At 34.1% G+C, this 18,548-nt stretch overlaps 1 protein-coding gene across 2 annotated transcripts in view; it reads left to right on the top strand.

Annotated features, from left to right (window-relative positions):
• Positions 1-18,234, top strand: part of SNX10 (sorting nexin 10) — a 52,734-nt gene extending 34,500 nt beyond the window's left edge. For both annotated transcript variants that reach the window (XM_081343651.1, XM_081343652.1), the window contains 2 exons: positions 15,525-15,737; positions 16,158-18,234. In XM_081343651.1, coding sequence (XP_081199777.1) covers positions 15,525-15,737; positions 16,158-16,239 — 295 coding nt within the window. In that variant the 3' untranslated portion in view covers positions 16,240-18,234. The remainder of the gene's footprint in view (positions 1-15,524; positions 15,738-16,157) is intronic.
• The last annotated feature ends 314 nt before the right edge of the window (positions 18,235-18,548 follow it).

Here is an 18,548-nt window from a genome sequence, read left to right as displayed (position 1 = left end):
TTTGTCCGAGGATGTCTCCGTGGTCATGGTGCCGGCATGACTAGACGCCAAAGGCGCACGGAACGCTGTTACCTTCCCACCGTAGTGGTCCCTATTTTTCTACTTGCATTTTTACATGCTTTCGAACTGCTAGGTTGGCAGAAGCTGGGACGAGTAACAGGCGCTCACTCTGTTACGCGGCACTCGGGATTCGACCCGCCAAACTGCTGACCATCTGATCGACAAGCTCAGCGTCCTAACCCACTGAGCCACCGCGTCCCTTCTTTTCTGTAATAGCTTATCCTATTTTATTTTTCAAGTATTTAGCAGCCACTTATAACTAGAATCAAAGTCCTCTTGGAATCTTCTTTAACAAGATTTATGCAGAAGGAAGAGTTACAGATTACAGAAATCTTGATAACGATATATTTATTTTAATGTCCACTTTATCTCTTAAATTCTTTAGGATGGAATTTCTTGAATCTCTTGCTAATTACCTAGTGATATATTGACAAGTGGTTAGCTCATCTTCATGATAAAGATTGTACTTGTAATATTATCAAATTGCCACCCTCTTTTTCAAGTTCTGAGAATTTATTACATGATTTCTATTACCTCCTCCCCATATCAGATCCCAGATGAAAAGTTGATAATAATAACAATAGCACTTAGACTTATATACCACTTCATAGTGCTTTACAGCTCCCTCTAAGTCAGGGGTGTCAAACTGCCGGCCCAGAAGCCACGTCCACCCCATTGCCGGCAATGGCAAAACCATATCCATATATTGCATGATGTCACGTGACATCGCGAGTTTGACATGTCTGCTCTAAGTTGTTTACAGAGTTAGCATATTGCCCCCAACAATCTGGGTCTTTAGCCATCCAACCTTAGAAGGATGGAAGGCTGAGTCAACCTTGAACTTTCTCCTTGTCATTTCTTGAAGACTCACCAGTGGTGGCTTACTACTACTAGGAAGTCTTTAATTCCTGGAAGCTATAAGATCTGGAGTAATTGATTTCTTCTTGCAGAATGCAGCAACACAATCTTGCATGGGTACTCAAGTGTGAAATACATTAAAAAAAAGAACCAAGGATACCATAATTGCCAACTGACTTCTAGATAACAGTAGTTCTGATGTGGCTTATATCCAAAATTGCTCCCAATCTTGGAGCATGCATTTAACTTACCTTCGGTCCCAATTGCTCCTTTGTGTCTGTTATTTGCTAAGGTTCTCTGCAAGGTTCCATGGTTAAAGGAATTAAACAACTACAGGTAGTCCTCAACCTATGACTGCAAATGCTCTAAATTTTCTGTTGTTAAGTGAGACATTTGTTAAGTGAGTTTTGCCCCATTTTATGAAATTTCTTACCATAGTTGTTAAGTGGATCACTGCAGTTGATAAGTTAGTAACCTGGTTGTTAAGTGAATCTGGCTTCCCCATTGACTTTGCTTGTCAGAAGGTTGCAAAAGGGGATCACATGACCCTGGGACGCTGCAGTGGTCATAAATATGAACCAGTTGGCAAACATCTGAATTTTGATCACATGATCATGGGGATGCTGCAAAGTTCGTAAATGTGAAGAATGGTCATGTCGCTTTTTCAGTGCCGTTGTAACTTTGAATAGTCATTAAATGAATTGTTGTAGGTTGAGGACTATCTGTAAATCAAGTCAGAGTAGAAGAAAAGTAATACTTGAAACAGCTGTTTCAAGCTCAGAATGTTTACTTTTGTTTCTCATTTAAATATAAACATAATTTGTTTCTGGATTTTTTTTTCTATTCAATAATAATAATATGTTATGGAGGAGTAGGAGTTGTTATTTTCCAACAGTTCATGGAGCAAAACCATTGACATCAATGAGATGTAATTTCCCATTTGGTTTCATTGAGCCTATTCTTTTTTATTATTATTATTATTATTAAAAAGTTTTATAAAAGTTACAATATAATCCCCAAAACCAACCCACCCAAAACCACCCCCTTCTCCCTCCCCCACTTCCCAGAGCTGAGTACAGGGTTACAAATATAATAATCATAATCTAACTAACATTAACCAACTATATAGCTAACCAAGTTCATAATGCGCTTTAACTCCCCTTTAACATAAATACAAACAAAATAAAAGTAGACATAATAATAATAAAAACATAAACAAATTAATATCCAAATTATTAAACAATACTAATACTAAAAATTATAATAATACCATATAATAAAAATTAATAAAAATTCCACTATAATAAACTACTAGTAATAATAACAATCTAAAATTTATTCATAGGCTAGATGGAACTTTTTAGTCCCATATTTATTCTGAATATAATCTATCCATCTTCTCCAGACCGAAATGTATCTTTCTTGTGAATGATCCTTCAGATAAGCAGAAATCTTAGCCATTTCTGCTAAATTTGACACTTTAACCGTCCATTCTTCTATAGTAGGCAAACTATCCTTCTTCCAATATTGCCCTACCAATAACCTTGCAGCTGTTATCAAGTTCAACATCAAGTTAATTTCCTTAGTATCACAATGTGTAGTAACACCCAATAAAAATAGTTGTGGAGTAAACTTTTATCTTTTTCTTAAAAATCTTTTGAATATTCCACCAAATTTTAATCCAAAAAGCTTTTATACTTCTACAAGTCCACCACATATGAAAATAAGTAGCATCCAAACTGCCACATCTCCAACATTTGGGCTGTAAATTAGGATACATACAAGACAACTTTTTAGGATCCAAATGCCATCTATAAAACATAAAAACTTTCTCTTAAATTTTGGGCCTGGGTAAATTTTACATGTCTAAGCCAAATTACCTCCCATATATCCAATGGGATCGGTTCTTGAATATTTTGAGCCCACTTTACCATACAATCTTTAATTAATTCCATTTCCGAATCCAATTCTATTAAAGCATTGTAAATTCTCTTTATATGCGCTCGATTTTGATCTTTAATCTGTTTTACCAAATTTTCATCCGTTAATGTAATGCCAACCTTCTGATCTAACTTCTACCTAACTTCCAATTGAGTATACTGGAACCAGGACTGTACAATATTTTCTTGTTTTAACTAACCTAACGACTTTAATTGCCAATCATTCCCTACCAATCTAAGTAATTCCTTATAAGAAATCATATCCAAACTCACATCCATAGATACACCCTCTATCGCATGTCCAGGAATCCCCCAAATTGGTATTTTATAATTTAACTTATAATAATACTTTTTCCAGACATGCAATAAAGCACTTCTTAAAATATGAGATTTAAAAGCCTTGTCAACTTTTTTATCATAAATTAAATATGCATGCCACCCATATAATAAATCCCATCCCTCAAGATAAAGTATTCTTTTATTTGTTAAATTAAGCCAATCACTAATCAGTGTTAAAACCACCGCATCATAGTATAATTTCAAATTAAGCACCTTAAGTCCTCCTCTTTCCTGTGCGTCTTGTAAAATCTTAAGTTTAACTCTTGGTTTTTTTCCCCGCCCAGATAAATTTATTAATACCCTTCTGCCATTCATCCAGATTAGCATCCTTTTTCAATATAGGTATCATTTGAAACAAAAAGAGAAACTTTGGTAAAACATTCATTTTAACAGCTGCAATTTTCCCCAGCAAATATAATTGTAGTTTTTTCCAATTATTTAAGTCCTTTTGTACTTTTAGCCATAATGTCTCATAATTATTCTTATATAATTTCACATTAGAGGCTGTAATATATACTCCCAAATATTTAACCTTTTTCACTATTTCATAACCTGTCAATTTTACTAACGATTCCTTTTCATTCATAGTCATATTTTTAGATAATATTTTAGTCTTATTATTATTTACCTTAAAACCAGAAACTTTCCCATATTGAGTTATAATTTCCATCAATTCTATAACCGATTGAGTCGGTTGAGATAATGTCACAACCAAGTCATCCGCAAAAGCTCTTAACGTATAATCATTCTGTTTTATTTTTATCCCCTTTATTATAGTTGATTCATGAATTTTAATCAATAAAATCTCCAATGTTAAAACAAACAACAATGGTGATAGGGGACATCCCTGTCTTGTGCCTTTTTCAATTTTAAATGCCTCTGTTAATCCCCCATTAATTATAATTTGTGCCGATTGTTGTTGATATATAGCCCTAAGAGAATGTCATAATTTATCCCCAAAATTCATTTTATCAACAACTTTCAATAAAAATTGCCAATTCAACTGATCGAAAGCTTTTTCAGCATCCAAAAATATCAATGCCGCAGGGACTTGGTTGTTCTTATCCAAATACTCAATTAAATTAACAATTTGTCTTACATTATATTTCATATATCTTTCAGTTATAAATCCAGACTGATCACTGTGAATCATTTGTTTCAAAACTTGCATTAATCTATTTGCCAATATTTTGGAAAAAATCTTATAATCTATTCAAAAGCGATATAGGGCTATAATTCTTAGGCTGGGTAAGGTCTTGGCCCTCCTTTGGAATCAACGATATAAAAGCCTGTCTCCAAGATGGAGGCACTTCTCCAATCTGGATATTATTAAACAGTCCCTTTAATGGTTCTATCATCTCTGCAAATAATATTTTGTAATAAATTGCTGGTAATCCATCTGTACCAGGAGCCTTACCCACTTTTAACTGCTTAATTGCTAAAATGATTTCCTCAGAGGTAATTAAACGATTCATCTCCTTCCGTTGTTCATTTGAAAGTCTAGGGAAATGTGCTTCCTGTAAATACTTATCTATATCTAAAGCTTGTATATTTTCACTAGCATATAATTTTGTATAAAAATCTAAAAAACTCTTTTTAATCAACTTTTGTTGATATACCTCTTTACCTTTATATTCTATTTTCTCTATAATACGCAATTTCTGTTTCTTCCTTAATTGATAAGCCAACTACCTGCCAGGCTTATTTGCATTACAAAACGTATTATGTTTCACATAATGCAAATTAGTTGCAACCTGATCAGCCATTAACATATTAAATTGCTCTTTCAACAAATTTATGGAAACCCTTAATCTCTTATCTGATGGGTTCAAAATAAGAGCTTTCTCCTTCAATTTAATCTCTTCTTCAAGCTCTTTACATTTTTGCGTCTGCTTACGCCTATATCCATTATTCATGTGAATCAAAACCCCTCTCATATAAGCTTTACTAGCATCCCAAACCATTTCCATCGATGTGCCTTTATGCATATTCAAAGCAAAAAAATCTTTCAAATGTTCTCTACATTTCTGCGAAAGCACCTCATATCTAAATAAGTTTTCATTCAGTCTCCAAGATCTTCTATTCCCATCTTCAGTGAATAACTCCAACCATACAGGGCTATGATCCGACAATGTTCTAGGAAAGATCTTAACATTCTTGACCCTGGAGAAAAGATCAGTAGTAATTTTAAAAAAATCAATTCTGGAAAACAATTGGTGCCTGTCCGAAAAAAAAAGTAAAGTCTCTATCTACCACATTCCGTTCCCGCCAGATATCTTTTAGATCCAAGTCATCTTTCAAATAAAAAAAAAGCTTTAGGCAATTTAGAATGATTAGGAGAATTTTTAAAAGATCCCTTCTTGTCTTTACTTAAGTCCAAAACACCATTCCAGTCACCCATCATAATAACAGATTTATAATCCAATTGAATTAGTTTGTGATGTAAAAACTTATAAAACTTTTTTTGCTGTTGATTAGGGACATATAATCCAATAATAAGAACTTTCTTGCCTTGTAACACTAATTCAATAATAACATATCTTCCTTGTGTATCAGATTCAATTAATCTGGCCGATAAGTCTCTTCTTAAATAAATAACCACTCCCCCTTTTTTATCTGGGGCAGAAGCTATAAAATGTGATCCCAACTGAGAATTAATCAAATACTTCTGATCTTTTGCAGCAATATGAGTCTCTTGTAAGCAAACAATGTCATTTTTATGTTGTTTCAGGTAGTGAAATACTTACTTTCTTTTTTGTGGTGAATTCAGGCCATTAACATTCCATGTCAAAAGCTTTGCCATCCTTAGTGGCCTGAAGCCTCTGGAACACTGCCTGAAGATCTGCCGTCGATTTCTTCGGTCGTGCCCCTCCCACAGGCTCTGTAATAACCGGGCCTTGTGTTGTTGGTCCAGAATCGGCCTTCTGTTTCTGCTCCTTTTCTTTATGTCTATACGCATCCCGAGTCATCCTCTGTTCGTTTGGGTCATCCTTTAACACCAAACTCTGTTCAATAGGCTCAGCCTGCGGTAAATCTCCAACAGCCAGTGACATTGCACCTTCAACTGGTTGTTTATCTTCCAGCCTTTCTTCTATTCTCCTAGGTCGTGGAGATGGTGGTGAACCTGCTTTCAGGACATAAGTATAAAAATCTTTTGCCTTTGAAATTGTATTAAGTCTATATCGTGTCCCTGCATAATTCACCACTATTCCAATAGGTATCTCCCATCTAAACTGGATCTGTCGATTTTTAAGCTCCTCAGACAGAAAAGCAAAATCTTTTCTTTTTCTAAGAATTTTTGGAGGTATTTTTTTTAAGATTATAATGTTTTGATCTGCAATTTGAAATCTCTGTTGGTAAAAAGCCTGAATAATTGCATTTCGAAGTGATCTCCTAGAAAAATAAATAACCACATCTCTGGGTAAATTTTTCTGCCTCGCAATCCAAGAATTGACCCTAAATATCTTATCCATCTCTCTTGATAACTCCTCAGGTTTACATCCCAAAATGGGAGCTATAGCTTTTGCCATCTCCTCTTGCAAATCTTCTCGTGGATCCTCCTTTAATCCTCTTATTTGCAACGCAAATTCCATATCTCTATATTGTGAGATGGTCACTTCTTCCTCTGTTCTATCAATCTTATTTTCAACTTTAACAACTCTGCTTTCTAATTTTTCAGTATTTTCCACAACTTCATCCACCCGGTCATCCAAGCGTTCAATATGTGTAGCCAACCCTTGAAGTGCAAGCAGTATGTCTTCCCTCATCTCTCTATTTTTATTCTCAAGGAGGTCAGCCATCTCCTTCATTTTACTGTCAAGGAGATCAGCCATCTCCTCCTTTATTTCTTGTGTTGCTTGCTTTAAAGCATCTTGAATATCTTTAAGCGTAAATGCAGGTGGTGGGGGAGAAGGTGGAGGGGATTTAGGCTTAGCTGTAGATTGCACTGCAGGTTGTGTTACAGGAGAGGAGATTGTACTTTTAGAAACAGCAGAAATTCCCAAACGCTTTGGAGCCATTTTCCTGCTTATAAAAATTCACTTCTTATAAGTTTCACTTTCCCCTTCAAAAAAATCAGCAGTTAAAAAAAAAGTAAAAACAAAGTCCCAGAAAAAGGAAAAAAGAAAAGAATATTCTGTAAGAATTCTTTCTTTAAAAAAAAAGAAAAATAAAAGCTCTTGAATACACGAAATCCGATACGTTATTTAAACTTTGTTGCCAAATGTATCTCTTTCTTGACACTGTCCTTTCACACAAAGAAACAGCATTCCAGCACCATTTTTCCCCTTTTAATCAAATTTAAATATGGAGAAGAATAATTCTCCCCGGGTTAAAGTTTCCAGCACTTGCAATTTTGACTTCTCCTGGTCAGCTCTGTCTGCTTTTAAATTACTCACAAGTCACTTTAAATAGCAGATGTGGATGCGGCGTCTTGCTTCGCTCCTAAGCTCGGAGCAAAGGCGTCCTAGGTGCGGAGAAAGCCTTGGACTCCAAGGGAGCTCTCACCCTCCGACCTCCAAATAATTAAGGGAGTCTAGGGGAGCTCTACCTCTACCCGAGGAGAACTCTCCTCCCCTTCTTCTCCCAAGGGGAGGTTTTCAAGCCGCGGGACAGCTGATTTTCGCTGTCTCGGCACGCTTTTCACGAAATCCCAAGACAGGTGGCCAAAAGAAAGCCGCCATCGGCGCGGTGTCGCCACCAAAACCATTGAGCCTATTCTTAACAGAGTCTACTTTTAAGATTAATTAACTCTGTATTCAAACTTTAAGACTTGTTTTTTTTAAGAGGAAAAAGGGGCAACCTCATCTATTGTATGTTACTGTAGGCTGAATTTTTGATGAAGTCCTGTTGAAATCTGTCTGTGTATGTATTCAATAGAGGGCACCAAAACACAGGCTGTGTTTGCTTGTTTCCATAGATTAGATTTCTCATGAACACGTACCTAGAGTCAAGAAATGAAGTCAATAGGCTGAGTAAATTTGTTGAAAACAAATCAGTGTTTTAGCTTTCTGCACACATGCAAGCATGCTCTTGTTACTGGGCTACATAAGATACAAAAACAAGTTTTATTTAGAATAGGTTACAGTCCATTTCCGCTATACTGTATGTTCTCTTCTAACAGAATAGTTTACAAAATATATAACAAAACATTGCAATCTTCCCCCTCCAAACAAAGCAACTACTCATTTTGTTTACATTTTAAAAATATGGTTTTATTTTTAAAACATCCAGACTTCACATAGAAATTTTAAATAAACAAAACGTTTTGAGGACTGCCTTATATACAATAAGTTTATTTTAATCTCTGGAACTCCGTTCTTAATATATTTAAGTTCTCTAGGCTGAATATAATGAAATAGAAGCAGTACATCTGAATAAGGAAGTACATGCCTCTTTTCCACTCTTCCTACCTGAGCAGGTTTTAGAATTGGAGTTTAACAATACATAGATCTGTACTGAGCACTAGCATGCACCAACATTTAACATTTTTCAATATTTTGTATATATGTGTAATATATCTTAATAATATCTGAGTCTGATACAAAGTAATTGATACCACCTTAACTCTTATAATTTAAGATCCAAGAAAACTTCCAGTTATCTTGTGTCTTAGTACAGTACTGTAGCATAGACCTGTTCAAACACTTTCAGTTTACTGCTTATCTGTTCCCATTTTCTCCCCCACCCTTTTCACATATGTCTGTATTTGAGCAAGGTTTTAATTAGCCTCCTTCCAATCTGAATCTTGTCAGTTTTAGCCCAGAACATCCATCAGTCCCACAACAGTACTGCCTTAAGCAGTTTGAGACTAATAGGAGTTATGGGCCTAATATCTGTGATACCCTTGACAATTATTCTGCTTTTCTTCTTTCATACATCATAAGCTAGAGCAATTTTCTGGCCTCCTGTGAATGAGATTCTATGTGTATGACAGTACGCCACCCACAGTCTCCCTGGACAGCAAGATTGGCAGAAGGGGGGGGGGCATATACATTTTAAATAAATAAATAAATGATTGATTGAATGAATGAACGAACAAATGAATAAATAAATAAGTAAACAAGTAAACAAACATAGATGGATGGATGGATAGATAGATAGATAGATAGATAGATAGATAGATAGATAGATAGATAGATAGATAGATAGTAGCTACTTCACAGATACAGAGATAGATTTGAGGCTGGAAGTGCATTTAGAAGATGTGGTAAGGCTCATTTCACAAATAGTCACACAATCACAAAATGCCTGCCACAGATGCCAAAACATCAATTTACTGGAAGGGTAAATTAGCTGCTGAGGATAATATCAACCATTCCAGTGTGATCTTATTCTACCATCACAATAACATATTATGCTAGTTTCTTGTTTAATAGTAAACCAGTTTCTTATTTAAAACACAAGAATCATTAAAAAAAGTGGTTAAGACATAGAATCTATGGAAAGGAGATACTTAGTGGCCAGAGACTTTTTCTTATTCAGTGGTGCTAAAAAAACGTCCCTTTATTTCAAGTCAATTTTCAGCCCATCATATTCTCAACAATTTGTATTGTTCATCCTGGTGATTATTAACCGCCTTTTTTAAAAAAAACCTAAATTCCTGTTTTCCATCACATTCCTTTTAAACTTTTTGTTCTTTAAGCAGTTCTGTTTCAACTGATTCTTTGCATTGATCTCTCCATCCTGTCATTGTTTTGGACTGCAGTCTGCCCCCCTCCCTCGCAGTTTGTTTGCATTTCTCTCCATCACTATACCCATAGTGATTTTTGCTTCTTTCAGCAAAATAGTTTGTAAATATTCCAATTTAGAATTTGTTTGTCCTTGTCTCAACAGTTGAAATGTTTGTGAACATTGCAGAACATTTGTATCAACTAGGCCGATTTGCTGTTGAAGGCTTCATTGTCACCTGTGATTGCTTAGACTAAAGTGGAAGATAAAATATTTTTTTAAAGCGTATAGAAAGCTAGTTATGAATAGAATTGAAAGTTTGTTTCTTCACCCACATATGCAGTTAAGTAATTGGAATTAATATATTTCAGCTATGGCTATTTCTGCCCAATAGAGGGCTGCAAACTATGCTTTTGAGATCTCAGATGATTAGATGAAACCAAGTTTCCCTTGGCAGCCCTCTGCAATCTAATTAACTTTTCTGATAACTGTAAAGAAGAGCCAGATCAAAAAGCTGACAAGTTGTGTTGCATGAACACCAGAAGAAATGGTTGCATACATAACTTCAACATCTCCTATGCTTACTTGCAAAATTTAAAAAATCCCTATTACGGTAATGCATTTAAATTACTAAGGCTGAGGTACAGGAAGATGACAATTGGGATTGGGATACTGTCATTAAGTGAGTCATTAAGTAAGTACCTACTCGCACTTCCCTGCTAGCTTCTCACAATCAAAGTCAGGGAGGAAACTAGCAGGAAATTACATAATCACGGGTTGTTTACAAGCAGAGGGTAGGCAAGTTATGTGGTTGCTGCCAAATGAAGGAGATTAATGAGCAGTGAGTGCTGTGCAGAGATGTGAGGAAGTTTATCTGCCGGCTTCCCCATTGACTTGTGGGAAGCTGGCAGGGAAGCTTGCAAATTGAGATCATGTGATGTGCAATGCTGCAACTGTTGTAAGTGCTAAATTGAGACATGTCTGTGTGGAACTGGATCGGAGCTAACCATCATTTATTTGGCACTGTCATAACTGCTGCTGAATGATTGTAATTCAAGTACTATCTATAGCTACATATTATATAGTACCATAGTGCCATACCATTCAAGAGTATGGTAAAATATATCTAATATTAGAGAATTTTTTTAAACAAATGACAACTGTGAGATTCAGATATATAAACATCCTCTCTATATTATGATTCATGCTAAGCCAAACTCAAACTAGCCACATTATAGCTTAGCACAGCCAGACAGTAAGATGGATAAGGGATTAGACTACTTGTATTCAAATAGGGATTTATCATGTGGATTTGGTTTCCCCACATCTCTATTAAGATATGTGGAAAGAAGGAACAGATTTCATTTATTCCTTCTCCTGTGATGCCTAAGGCACTGTTTACAAACCAGTAAACTAGAAGCCAAGTGTACAAGGCAAGATGGGGAAAGGCATAATAGCTGATCAAACCATGATTTAAACTCCCCCTTTCCAATTAAAATCTGCATCATGGATATAAAGAGCAAATATTAAATATTGTTCTTCCTAAACAGTAGGAAAATATATGGGAATATAGAACTGGCCTTGGGGATATAGAAGGAAGGCACAAGCTGTTAAAGGAAGACTTAAGGAAAAGATTATAGAGTTTTGAAATAGAGGGATACTTGGAAAAAAAGCCTCAAAATAATCCCATGTTGATTTTGTTTAAGATGGGATAGAAACAATATTGCAGTAAGATTATGTTACTCTTATTTTGTTGCAATAAAGAGCCTTTCTGGAATTGCTGCAGTGCCCTTTTCTTGACCTGGTCTACCTCAAAGGACAGACAGAAAGATGTTACAGATCTTTCAATACATGTCTGTTCACACTTGACATGTTTGCATTTCTAAGATACCCTACATGTTTTTAATTTATTATCTTTGATCTGATCAGTTTTAAGCCTCCAGATGGCACTATTAAGCAGAAAAAAGAATGACTGTAAAGTAATGAATCCAGTGAAAAATAAAAGTGGAAATTGAATTGTAGTGGCAGGGGAGGGCTACTGGTAGCCTTGATGTGCTTAGATCAACCTGTACTCTTATCACTTTTGCTTGCTGTTCCCATATGTTAGGTTACCAGCAAGTTAATAACAGTGCTTTGGCAGTTCAAGGCTTAGCAAAATTGCACTGGACATGAAATAAAGCTAAAATGAATTTCTGTCCAATATCATTGACATTAGTGTTCATTATTTTTGTGGTGCAGTGCCTCAAAGCATCAAAAATCAATTTTAAAGATTACCCATTATTTTATAAAGAAACTAAAATGCATTTCAAACAGTAACAAAGAAGTAACACTGGTGTAATCGTATCAACAGTTACTTAGGTTTTAGTTTGGTGACACAATCACACTTCTAAAGCAACCCCTGAAAATATCTATTGAGAATTAAATTGTATGTATGATCATGTATGATTAAGATAAAATAATACCAAGTTGGATTATCAGTAATATTTTTGTCCCCTCTTTATCTCCATCATTTTATGTATACTTTAAACAATAGTATCTGGTTATGACATTCTGTTAGGAAATAAATAGGTTTCTTCTTTGTGGGGGAGGGATGATTAATGCTTAGTTTGTTTGGGATTTCTAATGTAACATGATTCAGCTTGAAATTGAATTTAAAGTAAAGTTGCATACATTTTTCAGATGAAGGTTACACTTAACCTTTCAATGGGTTGCTGAGGTAAGAGGTATGCTACTGGAAACAAAACACTTTGGGGAACAAATAGACATTTAAAAATAGTTTTAATTTGATTCACACTTTAATTAACATACATTTTAAAGATATCATTAATGTGATTGCTTTTCACATTCTTTACCATTTCCCCGTATTTATCAAATAAAATTACAATTTGATTCAGCTATTAAGAGTGTATCTGGAAACTGAAAGTAAAGTTGAGATTATGTACCATTTGTTTAAAGCCATGGACGTTACCATTCGCATCCCAACTGATTTTCATGAATTCTAGAAGATAGTAATTTTTTCCAGTAAACTGCTTATTTTTTACTACATTGTGCCTTTGTTTATGAACAATGTCCAATATCTTACACTGATGCAGATGTATTGGAGATGAAAAGGGCAATTTATACTTGATCAAAAATAAATATTGAATATTTTAGAATTTTTAATATTCTATGTATGATTAAGATAAAATACCAAGTTAGATTATCAGTAAATTTTTGTCCCCTTTATCTCCATCATAGTGGTCTGAGGAGTATGACATATGCAGCACCTTTAATGACCATGGCAATTAGCTGAATCCGCTAGAGTTGACAAATATCTGAGCTTCCTACATGTTTACGTTAATGTGCATGCAATTAGATAATATATCGGAGCAGTGTTGTCTGTGTATATGAATTATATCTGTACAAAAGGAGGGAACCCTTTGATTTGATTGTCGCTTAGGCAAAGCATTCTCTGAACACAGCTCTTCATTGCATCCTTTCAAGTATTGTATTGGAGCTGCTGCATGACAAATGTTCAGTAGTGTTCTGAGCATGCATATGCAGAATATATTTTCACAGCAGAAAAAAAATTGGACATCTACAAGTCTAGGAACCTTTTTTACATCAAGGTGCTACCTTGCCCTCAACTGGAGGTTGAGGTGGTTCCAGACAGGAGTGCTGCTTCAGGCACTGATAAAATTCTGTATTACCCAAGATGTCCTTACTTTAAAGACTAAATTAGAAACTTGGAGGAAGTAAGTGAGTAGACTAGTTTTGATTTTAAGGGAGAACAGTTTCAAGGATTGGTATGCTTCTTGTTTATTTCATTTATATTTCACTTTATTTCCCCAAGGTCTCAAGGTAGCATGCATGATTCCCCCTCCCCAATTTTATTTTCATAACAACCTTGTAAAGTGGGTTAAACTTAAGTGGGCTTGGATAGAATGAAGAAAAATCCAAGGGCATTTATGGTTAAGTGGGGACTTAAATTCAGGAAACAAATGAGTATGGATGTCCATTTTGGGGGCAAATGATGAAGCAGGCATCATGATACAAGTACAATTCCCTTTATATGTGCATCATGACATTACATATACTTAGTGGAATAATTAGAATTTCAATATTAATTTCATTATTCTCTTGCCTAGCTCTTGAGAGATTAAAATTCTGCAAACTTCCTAATTTTGTTTTGTTTGCTTAGATATGTAAGTTGGTTATGTAGGTCAAAAAGAGATGCCTTTGTATTTCTTTTCTAGCACACATAATTGAGACTGGTCTAAACCTCATTTTATTTCTCTCTATCATCTCAATTTTGAAATGATTTAATTTCTGTCTTCCTTCCACTCAAGGGTATGCCACGGCCATTATTTTTCATATTATTTAGCCTGCAGGAAATAGTTCCAGCACTTGTTTTCTGTTTTATTGACCTGATGAATATCAAAATATTCACTGTATCAAGAGTTTCTTAATCTGACATCATTGAAACATTTTAGACTACAGGTCCCACTGTTTTGATGACAAATAACGTAGGCTTCGTAATGTCTCTAAGGCACCAGGTTAGGAAGGCTGCATGTCCATATTGATCCTCTCACAGCTATTTTTAATAGAATTAATCCAAATGTGCTTCCTCTAGAACAGGATTATGAGATAACCTTGTACAGAAGGCAGAGTATAGCATTGGTTATTCATATTAAAATAATGAATTCTCTGGTAGAAATTATCCTAAATGCTTGCCAATTATTATCTGGACTCCTGAAATTGTTTACTTTACTACCCTGTTATTCAGAATGATACAAGTAATTAACTGACATCCACAAATATTAAGTAAAAAAGCAAGGGATCTAAACTTCCATAATTTTAATATTGAAATAATGTTACTTTGGGATTTATATTTGCTGAACTAAATAAACCAACAGAAATGTATTTTAATGTTGAATAAAATTAGATTGGAAAAATAGATTTTATGACATAGTGTGACAGAAGCAAGACCATTCTGTTTTTAATAAAAATATAGTTGGATATATTTAATGTTGTATTAAATTGTCTTAAATATTTGCTGAATTGGGAGTTCTCATTTAAAATATTATATGCTAGAGTCAAAACACTTTTAAAAATTACCTGAAGTAAAAGATTTTTTTCCACATTCATCTCAAATAGTTTTATCACTCTTAAACGTAACATTCATAGTGGTAAACTATTTTTTTATACTTTATATAGAAAAATAGATATATTTGCAAAATAATTTTTTGTTTTGCATAGGCATTTAATTTCTGTAAATTCTATAATGCCCCTATTTTAAAGCAATAGTTTTATTACATATTCAAAATTACTGATTATGCATCATTTCCCATATTGTTAGTTCCCCCACACATTCAGAGGCACATTCTTTCCCCCAGCCAAAGTAGTAATTGATCCACATGGTAGCAACAGATGGATAATTTTTTAACAAAAATCCTTGAAAATTACTTATATAGCAGATGTTCATAACTATTGGTTTCATGTTTTTTTACTCACCTAAAATTCCAAATACTTTAATAAAGGTAAGTATCACTTACTCAAACATTCTAACATTTTTACTGCATTCAAACTGCAATGAGTATGAAGTTAAAACTAATTTTAAGGCAAAAAATATTGAGTAAATGTTCTTGGAAGGCAGCTGAAATTTTTGTATTTTTAAAGGGTACTCCAGAATCCAGTTTTGCTTTCAGACAGTAGACTTCATCTCTTCGTACAAACACAGCTGAATCCTGAAGACATTGAGGCCTGTGTATCTGGAAATACAAAATATTCTGTGGCTGAAGCAATCCATGACTTTGCTTGTTTGAAACGACGATTTCCTGTAGAACATGAAGAGAAGAAAAAAGAAAATTATGCCAATTCAGATTCTGAGAGGTAACTTCCTTACATTCTGCTAAACAGGCATACATGATAATAAAAACACTTCAGCATTTTTGTTGTTGATGCAATGCTAAGATAATGGAAAAATTAATTGACTGAGATTTTATTGAGCTGTGACAGCTCATCATAGAAGTCTTTGCATACACCTCCACATTGAATTAATGAATGCAGTAGAAATTCAATTATCTGCATTCTGATTATGTGAATTTCATTTAGTCAGACTTGAATTATTCGCGTTTAAATTATCTCGCTAAAAAAAAAATCCAACTGCACTCCAAATGACTAATTAAAAGTCCAAATTTCCTGTCTCTCTTTTGTGACTGGGGATAATTAAAGTTCTCCTCTGTTACTCAGGCTTTGAGTGTGTTGTGAAAACCAATTTCTCCCCCCCCCTTTTTTTTTTCTTCTCTGCAGTTCATCCTCTGGGCTTGAACACAGTGGCGATGATAGCAATTCACACAGACATAAGGCAAGCACAGCTCATGAAGAACTCTGAAATATTATTTGCACCCTACTGTTCCTGGAATAACAGGCATAACTTGAAAGTTGCATGTGATCCTTCAAACTACTTCCCAAAGCACGTGCTTTTTGTTTTTAAAACAGTTTTGAAAAATATACAGTTTTTGCAGTAGAGGTTGTATGGGCTGGGAATTATGAAAATAATAGTCCAAGTCATTTTGCAGGCCAAGCAGGAAATACCTGATTTATGTTACTGAACAGTTATGAATTACATCTGTAGAGACACCTTCAGTATCTTAGATTTCCTGATGTAATCCTTTGGGGGTCATTATAAGAGAGAGCAGAGAAAATCTCTGAATGAATGATGTTGAAATATGTTGGAATATCTGACCTCAAAATGTACAAATTCTATTTTCATTTGGCATTTTAAATGATAATATAGCCACATAATTCCATCATAATGTACAAACCAACCTTAACTGAATGTAAAATGTAATTTTTTTAAAAAAACACAACAGTTTTTAATGATACTTATTGCCAGGTAAGTATGTGTATGTACTCAGCAATACAGGAATAAATGACCAAATTAGTTTTAAATAAACATTTTAAAATATTAGCTTCATCTCAATAACTACTTGAACGCTGTTATAATGTTCAGTATTTCAACACTATGTTACAGAGTATCATCAAGTGCTTGAGTCGGTATGCTTAGATGCAATTGAAGTCAGTAGGTTTAAGCTTGCCTAACAATTGTCACAGATCATGTAAATATATATTTCAGACCCATACTCCCATGGACAGCAGGCAACAGAATTTCATTTTGAATGTGGGCCAGTGTGCTCACAATAAAAAAAATGACAATAAACATTATTTTATCTTTTTGGAATTGAAGTACATCGCATTCGAGGGCACCAGGTTGAAAGAACCTAGTACTTCTTTTGCTCTTTGATGCAATAAAGAAACAATGTTGTATAGCAAACTCTCTTTGCATTATAACAGTGTTATGCTCTATTTTCTAATTTCTCTTGATTTAGCCAGAGGAGCAGAAAATTCCAAAAGATAATTTAATTTTTTTAGGGATATGTGGGTTTAAAGTATCTAGCTGAACTCAATTCATTTTGGAAATCTTCAGTAAAATTAACTGACACCCAATCCAAAAAAATGTATTTATTATGGAACTAATTTTCCTATTCTATTCATATTAAGTAATACTTTTTGAAGGTCATGGAGTGTATTTTGGAATGGGGGAGGGGGAAGAAATAGTAAATATTTAGAGCCAACAATCCTTTTGCTATTATAGTTGAGCATTAAATAATCTTGCAGATTATTTTATTGAATTGGATAAAACTATTTAGGCCTAAATAAGAAAAAGTGCTAGGTACGTATGTTTAGGTAACAGCCTGAACATGTAAGTAAAATCACAAGTGCAGCGTTTGCTACTGTTACAGTAAAATGAACAAAAGGCATTCTAACTGAGGAAAGGTTAAAAAAAGACCAAAGAAAATGGAATGATATTGTCACCTATTAAAATTATAGAAATCTACAGCTATTACTGTCAAGCAATTTGAAGCAATGTGTATGCTATAAATTTATTGATTGCTAATTTTAGTATATGATGTGTAAAGACTTATGTGATGTCATTTAATTGATGCCTGCTGGAGGATAAACAATTATTTCAGCCTTAAGTATAGCAAATAGAAGGCTTGGGAACCACTGTTACATTAAAATTCCACTATGAATTGCTGGATTTGATGCAGTTTGTCATTTGGTTTATCAATACTGTGCATATCATGTTGCTTCAGTATTACTATATTCATACTTTTTATACAGCAAACCTCTACATGGTTACCATGATGTAAATCCATCTAAATTGTTTACTTTAGAGTGTATCTGATTGCAGCATGACCCTTTAAATATTTTATGTCTATCAAATATTAGTGAAATACTTAAAACGCAAATGTGTGGACTTTTAAAATGTCTAGAAAATGCTTCTATTTTGTTAAAATTTCCAATAAAACATTTTCTATCTTGATTTATTTTTGTCTTTGTGATCTTGATTTTGAAAATTGCAAGATATTCAGTTATATAGCTTGTCCTGTTTTGGGATTCAGTTTGTTCTCTCTCAGGTTTAAATTGTTCCTTTTATGCATTATAAAGCAAGGAAAAGGAATTTGTTTTCTAAGTTTACGTATTTTTATAGTCTGCCAGTCATATTTTTGTTATTGTTAAATATATTATGGTAAGACAAATTTTATGATTTACATAGGTTTTATGTAATTCCCCCACCTTCATTTCTGAGGACTTTTTTTGTAACTTGCTATTACAAAGCTTTACAAATAAATTTAC

Source organism: Vipera berus, assembly GCF_964194415.1.
Source record: "Vipera berus genome assembly, chromosome: Z".
Classification (NCBI taxonomy): Eukaryota; Metazoa; Chordata; class Lepidosauria; order Squamata; family Viperidae; genus Vipera; species Vipera berus.
Note: the sequence above shows the minus strand (reverse complement) of the source record. Positions and strands in the feature narration are given on the sequence as shown.